At 40.1% G+C, this 20,907-nt stretch overlaps 1 protein-coding gene and 1 long non-coding RNA gene across 3 annotated transcripts in view; one reads left to right on the forward strand and one right to left on the reverse strand.

The window, feature by feature from the left end:
• Positions 1 to 2,895: 2,895 nt before the first annotated feature.
• The window catches only part of LOC147823374 (uncharacterized), a 28,648-nt gene continuing 10,636 nt past the window's right edge, over positions 2,896 to 20,907 (reverse strand). For both annotated transcript variants that reach the window (XR_015443967.1, XR_015443968.1), the window contains exons 2-5: positions 18,395 to 20,654; positions 13,265 to 13,371; positions 12,185 to 12,255; positions 2,896 to 3,685 (exon numbers count right to left, since the gene is read on the reverse strand). This is a non-coding gene — a long non-coding RNA (uncharacterized LOC147823374). The remainder of the gene's footprint in view (positions 3,686 to 12,184; positions 12,256 to 13,264; positions 13,372 to 18,394; positions 20,655 to 20,907) is intronic.
• CUNH4orf51 (chromosome unknown C4orf51 homolog) overlaps positions 3,683 to 20,907 on the forward strand; it is a 40,747-nt gene continuing 23,522 nt past the window's right edge. The window contains 2 exon segments of the mRNA XM_087193348.1: positions 3,683 to 5,822; positions 14,606 to 14,682. Of these exon segments, the coding sequence (XP_087049474.1) occupies positions 5,590 to 5,822; positions 14,606 to 14,682 (310 nt within the window). The 5' untranslated portion in view covers positions 3,683 to 5,589.

The following is a 20,907-nucleotide window of genomic DNA, read 5'->3' on the forward strand; positions in this document are numbered from 1 at the left end:
ATAAAAGGGATTCAGGAACTTACAGAAGGTTTCTAAAGCTAATTGCCATGAGCAATAAAAAAAGTCATTTTCTTCAATGTAGTCATTGGCTCCAAGCAAGAACACAATTTAGGATTACCTTTTAAGATATCCTTCTGAATGACTTTTGATTATTGTAATAATGTGTTAGATGTCAGATTGCAATTATGATCCAAGCAGAATGAATAGTGATAGCTTGATTTTAGGATGGGCCAAATCCACTTGTGAATCTGCTGCCCTTACTCCTCCTGGGATAGAGGGAAGAAATTCACTATTACTACATTGTTAATTCCAGAAGGACGGCTGAGAAATTCATGATGCCATGACCATTATTACTGCTCCTGTTAAAGTTTCAGCTATTACAAGCATTTTCATTTGTTGGTGAATGTGGCACACAATTTGTGTAGTACTTCATCGTGGGTATCTATGAGAAGACAGACTTTCCCATTTCCTCACTTCGAGGTCCACATATACACCTAGAACCTTTCCTCAGTGGAAGCCCAGATCTTCTCCATCCTCCATCCTATTCCCCTATCCCCAATTACACACACACACACACACACACACACAGAGCTAAAGAGCTATATACCTCATTTTCTCCTACCTCTGATTACAGGACCCAGAACTAAAAGGAGACAACAGTTATGAAGTATCATATTTGATTGAGATGGTTCCAATCTCTTTGCCTTAAATGTTTTCTTTTTTCTGAAGGCCTACACTATGAAAAAGTAAATGCATACCCAAAAACGTTCTTGACAAGATTTGACTGACTGATGATATGTGGATGCATTCAGTTTGTTCTCATTTTGGTAAAATAACATCTTGGGTCTGATTATATGTTCCATGTATTCATTAAAAAACAGTAAAGAAGATGAAGAAAAAAATGTAAAAATCATGTTTATCTTCCCACTCATTTATAGTATCAACATTTTATATCTAGCCTTCCGGGTTTGCCTCTTAAACATAGATATACACACTCACACACTTTTTATTAACCAGAAGTAGACTTACAATGTACACTGTTTATAGTCAGTTTCTATTTCCAAAGAGTAAACATAACCAAAAATAAACTTCAGGAAAGCCAAGAAAAAATAGTCTTCCTTTTAGGCTCCTCACTAGTTTGATCTATTTCCTTCTCCTGTTTTTGTGCACTTTACCCTTCTTTTATTTCCATCTATTCTTGCTGCCAGTGGTTCCATGTTTCCTGTGACCAGCTACCACACAGCCTGTGATAAGTTATGCAAACTTTCCAAATCGCAGGTAGTAAGTATGGAGAAATTACTCCTAAATCAAGGACTAGGAATTATTATTACTGAAAAACTCAAACAGTGATTAATTAGTATGCATTATATATGCTGATTCAGATGTTGGCTACACTCATCCAAATATTAGAATTTGGCGCCTTACAGAGGAAGGAGGGACAGATCCGGGCTGAGATGACCATCTCTCTTTTTCAAAGGTAATTTAGTCTTCCCTGGTCTTTACCTTACCTGGTCTCATTTTCCAACAACATCAGTAAATTTCTGTCTTCACAGCATGTAGCCTGACATATCTAAGCTACGAAGTAGTAGCCCTTGGAACTAATAACCAAAATCGTGGTTACAGGTATTGTGTGGTGGTGGTAGCAGAGGAGGAGGAGGAGGAGGAGGAGGAGGAGGAGGAGGAGGAGGAGGAGGAGGAGTGTGTGTGTGTGTGTGTGTGTGTGTGTGTGTGTGATTTTGATGGGAAAAGGTGGTCATGGAAGAGCCTTGTAGAATGCTGAATATGGATCACAGCTGCATGTGGTTACATAAAGTATATATGTGTGTACTTGACTGCTTCATATTATCTCTCAGTTTAAAAACAATACTACTTGATCCTTTTGTCAGGCTGTCGGTGCTTTAGGCTGGAGATACAGTAAATTTTAGAGACCACAGGCCAAACATTGTGTCAGCTATAGAGACCACTAGCCTCTCCAGCTGCTGGTTGTTTCCTAGTACTGCAGTCTCCAGAGATGTCCCACCTGGAAAAAAGAGTTCTGTGGTCAAGTATAGGACCACACTGCATAGTCTAGGCCCTTTTGAAAGAAAGCTCTGGGAAACCCAACAGGAAAAATAAAGTTTATTACAATTTGTTCTAAACTAACTTAACCATGAAACCCTTTTCATTAATACCTATTACCAGCTCGTCAGACTCATCAGCTACTTTAGAGCAGCGGGGTCGCGGCCAGCCACCAAAGGCTCCCTAGCATCAGGTGGTTTGCGCGCCCCCTGCTGGTTTGATTTAGTATGAGGTCACTTAGCCTCTGTTTTCACTAAATTGCCCTCGCAATCCAGAGTTGTCACAGGACTCTTCATTAATCTTCTGTCACATTTGACAACCTGGAGCCGAAAAGCGCAGTTCACTGGAATCCAGTTACAAAAAGCAAGTTCTTAGTGTGAACTCTCCAACATAGAAGTCAGAAGATGAATCAGTGGTGAGCAAGTGTCCGTGAGAAAGTGAAGTGTGCACGAAATGCGAGAATGAAGCGTGCATGCGAGGCTCTTAGGAAATGTTAGAGATTACACACATGTGATGCCAATTAAATTAGTCTGTCCCATTTATACTCTCATTATTTTCAGTGTCGGGGATCAAATCCAAGGCCTAGCACATGCTAAGCCCTCCACCCCAGGAAGTCCAACTTATTTTTAACAGATTTTCTCAACATCTAGTAGATTGATGAACTAACCCACAATTGTATCTGAACTCAAAAGGAAACATTTTCACCGAAATTGTCACTACTTTTGATTCTTGAGATTATGATTGTTTAAGTGATGTCATACTTGATTTGGAGAGAGAAAAGTAATCAAAATATTACAGAGGACAAGGAAGTGATAATAAGGGACACTTATACTGTAATTTATCTTTAAAAGACCTTATTTTATTCCACATTTTATAGACTGTCGCATAATTTGAGAAGAAAATTTAAAAGTGTTTTCTACAAATAGCCTTTCACGATTTGTTCCATTATTTTCCTGTCTCAAAACAGTAATAATTGCTAGCAGAGTTTTAAGTAAAATCACCATTTTTGCTTGAACAGGTGAAGGTACAAGGACATAGCCAGCTGCTCACTGGCATTAAGTAGGTTGAAAAGAGTTGGGCAGTCCAGTTTTCTTTCTTCTCCTTCACTTTTTTTTTTCAGTACTGGAGATTGAACTCAGAGCCTTTGCAGTGAGCTATATCCTCAGCCCTTATTTATTATTTCATTTTTGAGACAGAGTCTCTCTGATGCTAAGATGCCCAGGCTGGACTAAACTTGCAGTCCTTCTGCCTCAGCCTACCAAAGTATTGGGAGTACAGGTATATTCACAAGCAGCTTCCTCTCCTTCACTTCTTATCTCCATCTTCTTTTGATCTCATTTAAATGACTCTAAGACCCTTCAACTCCATGAGAAAAGGCAATTGAATCTCCAGATATCTGCCTAATCTTTTCCCTAGGGCAAAGGTACTTATGCTCCAAATTTCAACATTTTAAGGAATATTAACTAGGATTGCATACTAAGAAGCATTTGCAAATAATTTCATTCTTGAAGAAACATATAATGCAATGTATCAGCCTCACTTTAAAAGATGTAAGAGGGCTGGGGGTATAGTTCAGTGGTAGAGCGTTCAACCAGCATCCAGGAGGTCCAGGGTTCCATCTTTAGCACTGAAAACAAAACAAGAGATAAGAGGTAAGAGAAAGGATGAATGCAAAAGAGCAATCTCATTTTTTTGTTTGCTTTTATTTTTTTCCCATTAAGGTCACTGGTACATTTTAGGTATACAGTACAGTTACATTCATCATTGGGATCTTGCGCCTTTACATGATGTATCTTGGTTCTTATTTTTTCCCCATTCTCCTGCCCTCCCTTCACCTCCTCTACCCTTCCCTATTTACAAAGACTTTGTTTCCATTTTTTTCCTTTTCTCATATTTTTTCTTTTCCCTTCTTTCCTTTCCCCTACCCCTCCCACTTCCCCTACTCCTTTAGACCTTTTCTTCCTATTTCACAATATCAATTATACATTTTGATCCTTATTTACACTTTTAGTTTTTCATACCAGAGAAACTATTCAGTATTTATACATGTGTGTCCTATTTATTTCACTTAAGAGTATCACCTCAATGTGCATCCACTTAGCTATAAATGTCTCTAGTTTCTCATTCTTTATGGCTGAGTAGTACTCCATTTTATAAAAAAAAACCCCACATCTTCTTTATCCACTTTCCACTTGATGGGCAGTTGGGCTGTTTCCAAGTCTTAGCTATTACAAACTGTGCTGCTATAAACATGGGTGCACATATATCACTGTGATATGATTCTTTTGGGAAGATACCCAGCAGGGGAATAGCTGGGTCAAATGGGACTTCCAGTCCTAGTTCTTCGAGGTATCTCCATACTGATTTCCACAGTGGTTGCACCAGTCTACACTCCCACCAACAATGGAGAAGGGTTCCTTTCTCCCCACAACCCCACCAGCCTTTGTTATTGGTTGATTTCTTGATGGCAGCCATCCTTTCTTGGGTGAGGTGGAATCTCAGCATTGTTTTCATCTACATCTCTCGAATGACCAGTGATGTTGAACATTTTTTCATATGTTTAAGAGCAATCTCATTTTGATTTGCCAATGAACTGTTTGTTAATCTGGAGAAGTGAGAATGAGCAAACACATTAGCCAGATCTAGAGTAATTATTATTGTGTGTGATCTCATGAGTAGCACATTGAAGGCTATGATTTCTCAATCTATAAAAGGTTCACTGTGGCATTTCCATGACCTTAATTCTTATTTTTTTGGTACCGAGGATTGAACTCAGGTCCTTACTCTTGCACAGCAGGCAGCCAAACCACTGAGCTAAATCCCTGGCCCCCCATGACCTTAATTCTTAACCCTGGCTGCTCTTTAGAATCCTCTAGGCCTAAGCTTTGAACAAATGCTTATGTCTGAATCCTCCTCCAGCCAATTAAATCAAAACCTACAGTGTTGGGTCCTGGGCTTCTACTTATTTTCACAGCTCTCAGGGTGGCCCCAGGGTCCACCAGCAGGAGCGCCACTGCTCTGTGACATATGAGAAGCTGTTGAGTCACCTGCTATTGTTGACATCACAAGCACTCTGTGTTCTTTTCCACACACTTGGAGACTAGGTTTTTAGAGGAAATGGACACCTGGCACTGTCCTTTTATCCCTTGTTCCCACTTCTTAAAACCACCATCATTAAGAATCATTAATTTTTTTATATCACAGTAGTAGACAAATAATTTTACCAAGTGCTTTCCTACCATAATTATAAAGCAGTATATCTTGTAGAGCACTGACCAGAAGTTATCTCACTTACAAATTTGCTTGTTAAAAATTTGGGTGTGTGGAGCGGGGGGAGGGTAGTATTTATGGAATTTTGTGATATGTTGCTTGGCAACAATACCTGAGACAGTTAAGCTTCTGCACTCTGAACTGTCAGAGTTACAAGGCCTGGTGAGCCCAGTGGATGGCTTCCTGCTAACAGAAGGAAATGAGTTCTTCATTATGCAGAGGGTTTGAAAATTTGTACTTCAGAGCATACCATCCATAGCTATGTCACAATTCTTGTTCTTGACTCTGCAAATTCTTCTGCCCTTTAGCCCTCTTACTTCTCAAGAGCTTGATCTGATCAGATACAACGCCCGGGCATCTTGGCAGAATGAAACACAATGGTCCAATTCTTCAGTGACAACATACTCAGGCAGTTACTGAGAAAAACAACTGGATGAGTCCACCTGCAGCCGCTTCACTTTTAGAGCAGGACAGCATGCGCCTGGGTGTAAACGGTAAGATTCCTTTGTCATTTGCACCTGGTATGTCACTATAAATAGACAGGAGTGCTTTTAGAAGAAGGAGGCATTGTAGAGCTTGACAGACTTCACAGACGTTAACCTTGTACATTTTCCTGTGTAAATGTCAGTGGGAAGAAGAGCTAAATGTCAGTTACCAGTTGAAATTATGATTCCATTCTCTATTTACTACTCCTGAAATGACATAGAACTACCACCTGCTCCTGAAGGCACAGGAATAGTAATATTTGACTAAACTGTGGACATTTTGTGTTCTTTCCTCAGAAAATTTTCCTAAGAATTTCACTTTGTTTCTTGTATAGTTTTTCCACTTTCAGGCTTTAAAAAGTTCCCTCAGAGCTAGAAGAATGTGGGCTAACTTGTCCTGTTTGCCCCATCTGAAGTTAGGAGGCATCCCAAAGACTCTGAGTAGCCAGGCTCACTTGTAGCCAGGCCTACGAAAGGCCCATGGTCAGAACATTCACTTCAATTTTACATGGTGACTGCAACTATAGAAATAAGTCATCAGCTCAAGCGAAGGAGATTTATAGTGTCTGTGGTGGGGAGGGAATGTAGTATTTCTGGAAAGTACTAAACAAAGCAGGTTTCCTCCAGGGTGGGGAATGGAAAAGCATCCTGCCCCAAGGAATGAGTATGGACCACAGCAAAGAACCACTTAGTCCCCAGCATTATTAGGGAGCTGCCAGGAACTCTGGGATTGTGAGACAGAAAGTGTAAGTGTGGGTTTAGAAAAGTATGAGGACTCAAGAAATCTGTCCCTTAGGATGTTGATTAGTAAATATCCAAATTCTGGAAATCTTATTTGAAAGTCAGTTGGATTACTGTCTCAACCTTTGGATGTGAGGAGTAACCCACATACTTCTCTAATAAATATTACTTTGCCTTTTGGGTTTTCTTCAAATCACCAAAACAAAGTACTTAAAATTAAAATGTTGGGCCGGGGATTTAGCTTAGTGGTTCCAGCGCCTGCCTCACAAGTGCAAGGTCCCGAGTTCGATCTCCGGTACCTAAATAAATAAATAAATAAATAAAATAAAATGTTTCAGAAGTACTTTTCAGTCCCGTGCCTTGTCTGGTTTATTCCAACAGTCTAGTCTGAGTACTTTGACAGCTCCTGAATCTGTTGACACTTAGCTTTGGGAGTCCCTTTGCCAATTCTGCAATCCTTGAGACACTGCTGGTCAGACAGGGGAATCTTCAAGCACTACTGGGGTTGTCTCTGAAAACAATGTTTGAAAGCGAGTGTCCAACCAGAACCATTCATCAGAGGAGAAAAAAAGACATTTAATAGCCGCGAAAAAATGCAGACAAATGACAGCTGGTGAAAACGTACAGGACTTTGAATTTGTTTCCTATTCAGAGTGTGGTCATTATATGAATCATTCAAACCAAGGTGCCTTATAACATTGCCAACCACAAAGGGACCCAAGCTTGCAAAGTGATTGGTTTGGGGGAATCCCAGACATATAAATATAGTCTGCACAACTGCTCATTGTAGAAAAGAACTGCCTGTTCTATTAAAGGCTAAGAAAAAGTGTTATAAAGATGAAGGGCAGATTAAGCTCATTTAAAAACTACTGATTATTTTCTATATTTGCATTTGGTTTTAATAATCTTTCTTGGCTCATTTTAGTCCTAAGTACAAATATCTGCTTAAATTCTGAGCAAAAATGGATGAAAATTTGGTAGAACTATAGAGACATTTTTATATTTCTATATAATGTGAGGATTCTATAGTTGTGGCTGTATAATAAAGTTAAGAGAATTGGTTAATGGTCCAAAGAGGATTGTTGAAATTAAAAATGCAATGACTGATCATTTACAATGTAGTAGGACAGGAAAATGCTAAAGTCTACAAAAATATTTTTCCTCATCTTTTTACCCACTCCAGATAGTGAATAGCCATATTATTACAAGACAGAAGAAACTTGGTGGAAATCTTAATCATTTGGTTCTAAACCAATTTTAACAGCAAATATGTAAAGTTCATGATGTGCACTGGGAGAATGGGGATTAGGGTGGTGCAGAATTTATACTATTAGGAAACATCATTGTTGGTCCCCATTATATGCCAATTTTAAAATAAGGGAAGTATTCCATTTTGGAGTTTCTAAGGCAGGTATAAGACTATATATATATATATATATATGTATATATATATATATATATATATATGCTCTTCACTTTGCTGCATTGGAGATAGAACTCAGGGCTTCATGCATAGGGAAGTGTTCTATCACTGAGCTATGCTTCCAGCCCCTTAAGAATACCTCTTTTAGTCAGGGGATTTAGCTCAGTGGTTCCTCCGCCTGCCTCACAAGCACAAGATCCTGAGTTCCATCCCCCGTACCAAAAGTGAAAAAAAAAAAAAGAATACCTCTTCTAGGGCTGGGGATTTAGCTCAGTGGTGTTGCTGCCTGCCTCGCACAAGCAAGGTCCTGAGTTTGATCCCCGGTACCAAAACAAAAACAAAAACAAAAAATGAATACCCCTTTTAAATCATGAAGGCTTTTAATTAATTAATTTGTTCTTTCATTAAACATTTATTAAGGACCTGCTATGTATAAGGTCTTAAACCAGATGCTGTGGCTTCACATACATGGTCCCTTCCCTCAAGAAGCTTACAGTCTGATGAAGGAAACAATTACCAGAAACAGAAACACAGGAAGATTTGTTAAAAACAAAGAGGGGAAGTTGTTTCATATAAAACTAAACATAGTCTTAGTATTTAAACCATGCTCCTAGATATTTGCCTAATTGATGTGAAAATTTATGTCCACACAAAAACCTGCACATGGATGTTTATGGCAGTTTTATTCATAACTATCATAAATTGGAAGGAATCAAGATGTCCTTTAAAGATGGACAAATAAGCTCTGGTGCATCCATACAATGGAAAATTGTTCAATAGCAGAAAGAAATGAGGTATCAAGGCACAAAAGATATGAATGAGTCATAGATCTATATTCCTAAGCTAAAGAATCCAGTCTGAACAAAGTCACACATTGTGTGATTTTGAATGTATAACTTTCAGAAAAGTAAAACTAAGATAGTAAATAGATCAGTGGTTGCCAGATGATCAGGAAGAGTTGAGCAGGTGAAATATAGTGATGTCTTAGGTCAGTGAGCCAATTATGCATGATACAGTAATGGTGAATATAAGACATTAAATATTTGTTAAAGCCCACAGCACTATATACCACAAACAAGAAATGCAAATTTTATACAAGGAGAACATGCAAATTTTTAAAAATTAGCTGAGTGTGGTGGCACATTTGCAATCCCAGTACTCTGAGAGGCTGAGACAGGAGGATTGAAAGTTTGAGCCCAGCATGGGCAAATTAGCAAGTTTACAAGACCCAGTCCGAAAACAAAATAGTGCTGGGGATTTTGATCCATAGGAAGGCCCTAGGATCAATCCCCAGTATGAAAAATATATATATTTAGGAAGTTGGAAGAGCCAAGAATAAAGATTGTGAAAATGTTAATGTATGGAGCAACTTCACTGAAGGCAGTGTGAGATTAAAGGCTAAGTAACTTTGGAAATGAATAGAGTTTGTAAAACCAAAAGAGTAAAGGAACTTTACATAAGCACTGTACTATAGCTGATAAAGTTATTTCCCATATTGGTTTGGGTAATGATTCTGAAACCACTATATGCATATATAGTACTGGAATTGAACAAGTAACCAAATGGGTGATAAATGGTGGGAAGCAGGTTTCTTGCTATTGGAATGGTTGGTAAAAGGTAAGAGGGAGAGGCTAGAGTGACCCATGTGTTAATAGATTAAAAATGGATACATCAGTATGACTCATGTTTTGCATAATATAAAAAAGGATATATTATCACTTTATAAATGATGAGCCTCTAATGATATTTATACACAAGTTAGTATATATATATATATATATATATATATATATATATTTTTTTTTTTTTTTCTCTTTGGACGAAAGTCATTATTCTTAGCCTGTCAATGTGGACCACTAGCTGAGGAGACTTAGGAGCAATACTTTGTAACAAAGCACATCTGGTGGCCAATTTTGGTTTCTGATACCTTTCTCTGGTAAAAAGAACATCGTTTCTTGGAGAAATGATTGATTCTCAGACTAGGGCAGGAGATATAAATGATAAATGTGGAGTATCTTATAGTGCCAGAAAATGTAAAAGTGCCAAAAGACAAAACAATAAAATGATAGGGGAAGATGGTGGAATGATGAGCAGCAGAGAAAAAGCCTCTCTGATATTTGGAATCCAGGCACTGGAATATAGCAACATGAGGAAAAGGAGGAGGATAGTGGGTCACCAGGACCCAGCAAGGATCTGAAGTGAGAATTGGAGCCCATGGGCAGAACAAAGAGAGGGATCATAGCACGGAAGAGGGAGGGGGCAAATAGCATTTTCTCCCTGAGCCCTGGCTTGCAGTATGGGAGAGGGGCTGAAAACTGCAGACACACGGTGACTATCAGCGACTCCAGAGGCATCCACGGAGAAACCCACCATTGGAATGGACCAGTGACCAGTGACTTATTCAGGTTCAGACATCCCCAGGAGAAGGTGGTTGGCTGGTTGCCATCTTGGAAAGGACAGAGCTCAGAACTCAAAGCAGCTGTGAGTTGGCTCTATCTAGTGGCTTCTAGTGTTAGGGTGAGGTGCAGTCAAATTCAAGCCAGCAGGAGGTCAGGGAGTGAATTAAGCTGGAAGGAGGCACAGGGAATGTTGTGGGCTGAACAGCTCAGGTCCCAGCCTTACAGCCAGAAACCAGACGCAGCCTAAACTTCAGTGAAACTAAAAGCCCAGGTTTTCTGGGATTATCCACCACCTCCACAATTCTACTGCTGACTTGCTGGGATCAGTCAACACAGATCTGGGCTCTGTCTGCCTCCTCTCTCTGTGAAAGCAGAAATACACCCTGAAGAGGACATTTTTTTCTGCTTTTCTTTCTTTCTTTGCTTTGTTATTTTTCACTTTTAATTTTTTTTATCTTTTTCTTGATTATTTATTCTTTTTGTTTGTTTTGGTACTGGGGATCGAACTTGGGACCTTCTGCTTGTGAGGCAGGCGGCGGAACCACTGAGCTAAATTCCTGGCTCCTGATTATTTATTCTTGGTTTTACATGTGTGAACATTGTTTCTAGCTTTTTGATTGTTGCTTTGTTCTGTTCTTGTTTCTGTTTCTTCTTTCTTTCCACCCATCTTCTTCACCTGTTCCCAAAGCTTGTGTGATCTTCCTTTGTCCTCCAGCCTTGCTTCTAATCTCTTTCTCTTCTTCTATTTCTTGATTTTCCCCCTATCCCCTTTTAAACTTTTTCCCCTAAGGGTAAAATTGCCATATTGAGGGGATATTTGCTGTTTACAATTCTCTGGTTTGTTTTAGATTTTGTTACATAACTACAGATCTTGTTCATATAGTTAAAGATGACAAATTCATGGTTACCACAGTTTGTCACTTTCTAGAGTGTGTTTGATGCTATTGTTGTTACTGATTGTACTACTTTAGCCAAGGTGACATAATTGTTCTAATTAGTTGTTCTTCCTTGTATACTGAGACTGAGATTGCCTGAGGGTCATAAACAATACTTTAGGCCAATGCCAAAGAACCAGGGGCTAGGCTAAATAGGCAGCGATTTCTCATCCTCAATAAAATGAAGAGGTAGGATCTTGCAACAAACTCAAAACCCAAAATTGAGTCCACCTAGAAGACATCTCTGAGAAGTAGTCATCTCCTAAGGCTTCTCCATACTAGCAATAAATATACCTACCATAAACAATTGACAAGCATCAACACAGGAACTAAATCAAAATGATGGGGACAACCAAAAGAACTCAAAGGTGTAAAATTTGTAGTAGAAAAGGAAGAAAGAAAGCAGAGAGAGAGAGAGAGAGAGAGAATTATAATCCAAAATATAAATAAAATATCCATGAGTTTATGCTGGCATAAAGAAATAAATAATTGAATAAATACTTAATGGGGGAGAAAGGACAAATTTCTCATACTGGAAGAATTTCAAAGTATTTGTGTAGTTGCTTCATGACCAAAGAGATAGGACAGGACTCTCACTACTCCCTAAGTGTGAGCTATGCAGAATGACTTTTCCCCAGTGAATACAGAAAGGAATAAGAGGAACTTTACTGTGAGGAGACCTGACAAACGCTCCCTCACTACCTCAAACCATTGCTAATACTGACAATGATAAGTCACAGGGTAGTCTGTGTCCTTCGTATAATGTGAAAGTGAGTTTACCTCTGTGGTCTTCTTGCCCCAAACATACTACTTGCATGTAGTCATGAGAAAAACATGAGAGAAATGTCAATTCAAGGGTGTCCTACAACATACCTGACCAGGAGTCCTCAGCATTGTCAGTTGATAATAACTGATAAGCTGGACTTCATTAAAATTTTAAACTTCTGTGAAAAAAGACAATGTCAAGAGAATGAGAAGACAATCCAAAAACAGGGAAAAAAAATGTTTGCAAAAATATATCTGATACTCGATTGTTATCCAAAATATATGAAGAGCTCTTAACATGCAACAATTCAAAAATAAACACTGTTTTAAAAATGCATCAAAGACCCTTAAAGACACCTCATCAAAGAAAATGCACAGATGGTAAATAAGAATATGAAAAGATGCCCCACATTGTAGGTCATTAGGGAAATGCAGATTAAAACAACAAGGATATACCATTAGACACCTATTAAAATGACTCCAATCCAGACCACTGACAACACTAAATGAAGGCAAGAATGTGGAGTGTTATCAGTTAGTGCTCACTAGAGAAACACATCTAATAAAGAAATAATAAAGAGTTACAAGGCAGGCTAACAAAGGCTAACAATACAGAGTCAGGTGTGGAAGAGTGCACAGGTATGAAGGATCCAGTCAACGGTCCAAGGCCTGGAGCTCACTGTAGTGTCCCTGGGAGTCAGTATTAAGAGGCTGAAGGGTCTGGGCTGGAAGCCAGGAGACGACATCCCAGGTCACAGTGAGGACTGGAGCTCCTTCAAAGAAACAGAGGCGAACTTTCCTTCTTTGTTCCCTTTTTCATCCCATTCAGGCAACAAGCCCATTGTTCGGTGCCACTCACACCCAGGGGGTCTTCTGTCTTCAGTAAATCCCTTCAGCCACACCCAGAGCTATGCTACTCCACTTAGTTGGGTGTTTCTTACTCAAATCGACACAACAGTTAACTATCAGTTAACTATTGCATGGACCCACAAGAACTCTCTGTCATGCTCCTGGGAATGCAAAAATGGCACAGTGTCACCGAAGAAAGTTCGGGAGCTTCTTAAAAATTCAACTTCACTGTTACCATAGGGTCCAGCATTTGCACTCCTTGGTACTTTCCCAAAGGAATTGAAAACTTAGGTTGAAAACACAGAAACAGATATTTATGGCAGCTTTATTTATAGTTACCCCAAATCGGAAGGAGCCAAAGTGTCCTTCAGTAGGTAAATGGATAAGCTTTGGTCCATACCCACAATGGGATATTATTCAGCGATGCAAAGAAATGAGTTGTCAGACTATGAAAAGACAAGAAGGAAACTTAATGCATATTATAAAGTGAAAGAAGCCACTCTGAGAAGGCTACATACCACATGCTTCCAACAGTATGACATTTTGGAAAAGGCAAAACTGTAGCAACAGTAAAAATATCAGTGATTTTCAGGGATTGGTGGAGAGGGGGAGGGACAAATAAGTGGAGCACAGAAGTGTTTTAGGACAGTGAATATATATTGTACTACAATGAAGGTTACATACCGTTATACTTGTCCAGCCCTGTAGACTGTTGAACACCAAGAGTAACCCTAATGTAGTTAGTCCTGTGGTCTTAGGAGGGGTGATCATGTTTTGATTGCAACAAATGAGTGAAGTGTCTGTGTGAGGCAGGGCCTATATGGGTAATCTCTGTACCTTCCTTTTTGTTTTGCTGTGGACTTAAAACTGCACCTAGGAAATAAGGTATTAAAAAGTAGAGAGGAAATGGCGGAGGGGGGAGTGGGGAAGAGAATTGCTTTAGATAGGACAGTCAGAAGGCAAGAAGTACTGTATTAGAGATAAGGAGGGACATTTCATAATAACAGCAGAGCCAATCAAATAGGATGCTATAACAATCCAAACTTGTCTGCATCTAATAACGTAGTCTCCACGCTTACTGAGTAATTGCTATGATGTGTTGCACTTTATCAACCGATGACTTTGTCCATTCTGTGCAAAATAATTTGTGATTCCCAAAACACTCCTTCTTGCTTAAAAGAATGGCATGTCTGTATTCAGGGAAACTGAGATACAGATGGCTTTGAAAGGATAGACACAGCATCTGTGAGTCACCAAGTTATCCCACTGCCATTAACTTTTAAGTTTTATTTGGAAACCAGCATAATTATTGTAATCATTCCTCTTGCATGCATAGCACTTATCTTATTTTGAAAGCAATTCCCTAGAGAAACACGCATAAGTCTTGTTGAAATAATTATGAACTTAATGTTTGAGCTTTTCATGCACAGAAGTTGAAAATTTTACTGTTTTACAACAAACCAGAGAACAAACAAATCCCTTGAAGGCAGAGAGAAAATCCAACTCAGATTGATTTAATGAAAGTGTGGGGTTATGGTCGGGAACATGGAAAGAGGAAGAGAAGCAGCAAAAGTTTAAGAAATCAAATGAAAAGGTGGGTGAAAATCCCTCTAAGTTAGAGGCTATGTAATTTATAAACCCATAAGTGTATAACTTCTTTCTGCTATTTGCTTTCTTTAGGATGGTATTGTCAAACAGCTCTACCCACAATCCTCTGCTCTGCAGGGCTGGTACCCAAGAGACTAAAGATGTCAAAGGTAAATGCAAGATGATCAGTCCCTCTGAGCACACAGCCTTTTTGCCAATGTTGCAGTAGCTCTAACTTTTAGGTTATTTTTTTCCCTAGCTTGATTGAGGTAGGATTAACATACAAAATTGCATGTATTTAGGTTTTACAGCAAAATGTTTTAATATATGTACACATTATGGAATGATTAACACAGTAAATCTAATTAACATATCACAATTACTCTGTGTGCAAGACAAGAACACCTGATATCTACTTTCTTAGCAAAATTCAAATATACAGTACATTTTTGTTAACTATAATCATTATGCTATACATTATTAGATCTCTAGAATTTATTCATCGTATAATTTAGAGTTTGTACCCTTTGACCAAAGTCTCCCCATTTTCCTCACTCCACAGCCCCTGGAAACCCAATTTCCATTCTGCGTTTGCATGAGTTGGACTTTTTTGGATTCCATATATAAGTGCAATCACACAGTACAGGATTTGTCTTTCTGTTCCTGACTTATTTCACTTAATGTCCTCCAGGCTCAGCCATGTTGTCACAAATGGCTGAATTTCCTTCTTTGTAAAGGCTGAACCATACATATTCCATTGCGTGGATATACCACATGCTTTTTATCCTTTCATCTGTTGTTGGACACTTAGCTGATTTTCATGTCTTAGCTATTGTGAATAATGCTGCAGTGAATGTGGTAGTAAGAAGAGAGTGGGCCTCCTACACAGCATCTTGTATGGCTGGAGGAGCCAGGTGTTTATCACTATACTCTTACCTTCCCTCATGGGAGATACTACAGGCAGAGATGGCTCTTGGTGTTGTGCTGAGCCACGTTGGAGAAGGAGTGATGTATGCAAAGTGAAACTGTTCTTCTTACCCTATACCATGATTCTATTCTTGAATTGTTTTTACTTTGGTGGTGTCCTAGAACTTCTTAGCTGGATGCATGAACTCTCTTTCGTGGTTGAGGGAATTGCGTTTGTAGGGAAATTATGGAAGATAGCTCCTATTCCACCATATTCCTGACATCATGCTCCTCTGCTTTTAGGTTCCTGATGGTAGTCCTTCTGGTTTCCATTTGCCTATCAAATGCTAGTTGTCTCTAGCAAGAAAGTGACCGTGTTCCACTCTGGATGTGTTGCTTTAAAAAATAAGTTATCCCAGGTCAAAAATTTTCCTCCTCTATTTTAGTCCTAGGATAGAACTTCCGCTGGAACTTGGAGCTCTAGATATTAAGTACAATAGCTAACTACAGATATCTGAGTTGTACTCAGATGTCAAAAACTAGGAAAAGAAACCAAGGCTAGGACTAATCAACAGTAAATTATATTTACTAATTATAGCCACCTGTACCCTTTTGTAGTTACGTTAGGCTAACACTAACTGCTATATAGGTTAACCCCCAAACACAATAAAGGAAAAGAAGATTTCGTATAAAGGCCAAAGCGTCTGCTCTTCATTACAGACCTCCCATGTGGTCTGATTTTAAGGACATAGACTTCCTACCTCTTGGGGGCACTATCATCTCCTGGCGCCTTAGGATCCTGTGTCTATCTGGCAGGTGGGGAAAGAAAGGTAAAGGGGCACACGTTTCCTTTCTCCGCTTCAGCCGGAAGGTGATGCGCTACACTTCCGTTCACATTCCAGTGTGATGCCAGAGAGCTCAGAAGAGGAGGCTGTGGCAGAGCAGCCACATCCTAGCAATAGCTGCACACCAGAGAAGGACACCGCTGTCCCTTCTACCACAAGCTCTGATTTTGAGGTGGAAACACAATAGGCCTTCCCATATAATTTCTATCTCTGTGTTGAAGCTCTGAAGATTTAGTAAAATTAATGATTGTAAACTCAAGTGAACTGTTAAGCACTTTATAAAACATTCTGGTGCTGCTTACCCATTTGCTGTAGTATTTAAAGTTTTAATCTGTGTGTGTGTGTGTGTGTGTGTGTGTGTGTGAATGCACACGTGTTGAAAGCTGGTAGAAATTTATCCTGCAGCCATATGAGTATTTCCTAAATGCATAGGAGAAAATTTTTTCACATTAACCCTTGACGGTGGCTATTCTGCTGGTTTTCCTTATAAAATTGTGACTTTATAGGAATAGTATGTTCGAGCCTCAACTTTTGAGGCTTGCTTTATCGTTTATTGATGCAGGAGGACAGAAAAGGTAACAATTTGTGCTATTGTTAAAATTAGGAAAGACTTTCTTTCTCCCTTTTCATTAAAGAACAGAAAATTGAAAGATACTACATATTGCTGGGAGACAAGTCTGAGCCAGTGTGTGGGAAATCCTACAGCCCGATCCCATCATTCAGAGTAAGGCCAGGTGACAGCGCGTCTGATCTGAGTAGCTCACAGTGCAATCCTATTCCCTTTTGGTTGCTGTCTGTGTTCTTCCAAATACTGTTAACCCCAGTCACCACCCATGGTCTACACAGGTGGCTGTGCAGGCCCACTGCTGGAAGGCAAGAGTCTTTGAGGGGTGATAACTTGAGCAAAAAATGCAATAATTTACTGCTATGCAATAGGCACTGTTTGTTTCCTGTCTCCTCTCCTATTTTTATGGTCAGGTAAAATGGCATGAGTGTACATATTCATAATGATGATTTATCAATTTGCCCATATTGCTTTCTTCATTCCCCTCAAGTATCATTTTAATATAACTGATGTCTGCTTTCTTCATTGAGTGACTGACAGTGTCTCATGGCAAAATTTAATTTGGTCACATGGTAACTTCTTTTTGTGCTGTCTTTCATTTTCTGCACCTGATTTTTGGATTATCCACTTTAATTGGACTAGAATTCCCTAAGGAAAGGAATTCAAACATGAAATCCAGGATCACATTGTGAATAGATCCCACCTATATACACTTGCTTGCCACTAGTGGACATCGGTCTACTGATTGCCTCTGTAACATCCATTCGAGCAGATCAGATGGGCTGTTCTTTCTTAAATGTGATTCATGATCGTGACAGGAAAAAAGTTCTCAAATTCTTTTTTCACAACTACCTTGCAAAGAGTTCAGTCATATTTGTTCTGCCTGTATTAGGTGGTTTTGCTTTTGCACTAATATTAATTTTCTTACCAAGTATTCGATTTGGTTATGGCTTTTCTGACCTGGCTCCCTGGAGGAAGCATGTAGTGCGTCACGTGCTCATCTCTCATATTCAGAAGAACAAAGAAAATCAAGCACCGTAAAATGGCAATATGACAAAAAATAACTAAGTCAACTTTCTGCTTATTTTCTCTTTGCTAAACAGATTCTAGCCAGTTTTATTTCCTCAGTAAGCTTCTGTCCAGCTTTCTGTCCAAAGCAACTTTCTGAGGAGCATAGCAGAGCATGCTCTGCCCTGGCAGGCCAGCACTTGTGGGCTGTCCCTTCCCTTGCTCTAGTCCTCAGCCCCATGCCTGTGTCCCACACCTGTGCATCTCTAGGCTGGGACCACGTTATCCTTGCCAAAGAGGAAGCCAGTATCCTTTGTTCTTGCTGTTTCCCAAGATGTGATATGTACTGGGAGGGGTTTTATATGGTGGGAAAACCTCGGAGCCCAGATGGGACAGTGTGTGTAAGATGTCCTTGGATATTTCCTAACCACAGACAAGTTTCAAGTGTCTGAAGTAGCTTTATCTATGTATATTCTTTTATATGGATGTCTTAGTTACTTTTCTCTCATTGCTAAGACAAAATGCCCAACACCCAAAGTTAAGGTTTATTTAACTCACAGTTTGTAGAGGTTTCAGTCCATAGTTGGTTGGCTCCAAGGCAGGGTGGCACATGGCAGAGCAGTGTTGCAGGGAAGAAACAGCTCATTAAGTGCAGAAAGTAGCAAAAGCAACAAGGGACCTTAACAGCATCTTCCTGCCCCACTTATCTTATCCAGACTACTTAGGGTGGGTAGCACTCACACCCTTAATCCTAGTGCTCTTTAGCCTAGCGTTGCACCATGAAGCAATCCTAGTGTCACACACTCTAGATCCAGCCACCTCTAAAAAAGCCCCACCTCATTCGCATGAGGCTTTGGGGGGACATCTAGACAGAAGCCACAACAATGGATGATGATGTGTCTAGGAGAATATTGACAAGAACCAAATAGTATGCATATGATTTGTAATTTGTGTCCATTTTTAAACATTTGTGTCCATTCTTAAACATACTCATTTTTCTCCCACTCCTTTAATACCACTTATACTCTTTGGGAAACCTTTCAAAAAACCTAGAAAGATTCAAAATGCAGTGAGAACTCACTAAGATTGCCTTGCCAACCCTGTCCTTCCCCACACTGGGAGAGCTTAATGCATAAAGAGGATGCTATTTCTCTGTCTCCTTTTGCACCTGCAATAAAATCCCAGTTCCATACCAAAGCCTGCAAAAGCTTGCATAAAGGGGATTCTGCCTCTTTCCTGTCTCATTTCATGTCTCTTCTGAGTTTTGCTTCATATCTATATCTACATATCTATATCTATATCTATATCTATATCTATATCTATATCGGCTTCATCTAGTGACTTAAAAATGCTAAGCCATTTTCCACCTCAGGACTCTTACACATGCTGTTCTTATTTCTCAGCTGAGATCTAGCCCTCAAGAATGGATTTAAATTTCATGTTTTCAAAGAAGCCTTTCCTGGATGCCATGTTTAAAGTTAAGTTCTTCACACTCTCTCCTCAGTTTCCATGTTGGTGCCTACTTTGCTTCCTCTGTATTGTTGTATTTGTTTACTTGTTTAATACCTCTGTGTCCTCCCCAGACATAACCTTTTTGAGGGCAGGAACTTGTCTGTCATGTTTGTTCTTCTATTTCCAGCACCCTACACAGGGCTCAACTCAAACCAGATGCCCTATCATTGCTGATCAAGGGTCTGTATGCTCCCCTCATTGTTGGCATTTTCCTTTCCACAACATACTTTCTCATAGAGCCAGTCCCTTATTACAATTCTTCTTCCAAAAGGCAACCTATAACTCACTTGTTAAAACTAGAATGTAGTTTATAGAAATAGCCTTTTCACATACTCATGTTTTGAATGGTAGTCTTTAGAGTCCAATACTTTAAAAATGGGATGAATAAACAGCTCATGGGATGGTTGCTCATACACATGATTTTGGTTATATCTATCCTCTGTTCCCCACCTAGGTTCTGTAATGGGCTTAGATCAGCCAGGCAAACCCCAAACCTGAAATACATGCATGTGTAGCAGGAACAAGTAATTGCAAAGGTGCTTTTGGGTGAAAGGGAAAGAAGAAAAGAGCAGGTGAATGTCTATGGGAGGAACTGAGACCCAAGGCAAGGGAAAGACTTTTCTTACTAAGGTGGGTGTCATGGCTTCCAAGCTTCATTATTTCGCTTTGGTTGTGTCTCAGGGATGCCCCCTTGTGCTATTTTTGGATCATTTCCAAAGCTTATTACTCTTGGAGGCTGTGGGCCAACAGGGGAGCAGGAGGCACATGGGTTAGGGCTCGCCCTGGCTTTCTACACAGGCACTCCGGTCTGCATGATGTAGGGACTATAGGCTGGCCCTGGGATGGGTCACAAAGTGACAAATGGCACCAAACCAGACACCCTGTCACCAGCTTTCTGGGGGAGAGACTCACAGCTCCCCAGTCAGGGCCCCCTTGTACCCAGGTCACCTTTCCTAGGTGTGGGGTGAGTGTCCCCTCTCCAAGGCCCTTGTGTTCTGTAGTCTTGAAATGGGGCCAACAGGAAGATTCTTACCTCCCTGTCAGCTCTGCAGGGAGACATCCAGGATGAAGCCTGCTACCCACCTTCCCCAAGAAGACCTCATCCTTACTTCTCTGTGTGACTCTGCACAATACTCCACCTGTCAACTGAACTGCTTCTCCCCAGGGTGCCACATTTGCCCTCCCACCCTGTATACACACTGTGAATGTCCTTCTTACCTTTCCTCCACCACGCTCTCCACACCCACTGTCTGGCAGGGACAGATCTCAGCACTTCCATTCTGGCACAAGACCTTCCAGGTCCATTCTGTTGAACAGAGAAGAGGTGATGAAAGGCTTTGGCATGAGCGTCTTCATTGTCTTTCCTCAGGGCCACCCTCTTTGCCTCCCATTATCTACAAAGAAAAACTGTCCCTGTGGGATCATCGGGCAGTGAGGTCGGGGGCAGACTCCCGCCTGGGCAGCACCTTCACTCTCCCTCTGCATCCCACTATGGATCCCAGTAGCCATTGCTACCCAGGGTCCTACTAGGGTTCCTTGCCATGAAGCAGGGAACAAGG

Source organism: Heterocephalus glaber, unplaced genomic scaffold (assembly GCF_053883595.1).
Source record: "Heterocephalus glaber isolate CG9 unplaced genomic scaffold, H.glaber_assembly_v1.0 deba00001587, whole genome shotgun sequence".
In the NCBI taxonomy this organism is placed as follows: Eukaryota; Metazoa; Chordata; class Mammalia; order Rodentia; family Bathyergidae; genus Heterocephalus; species Heterocephalus glaber.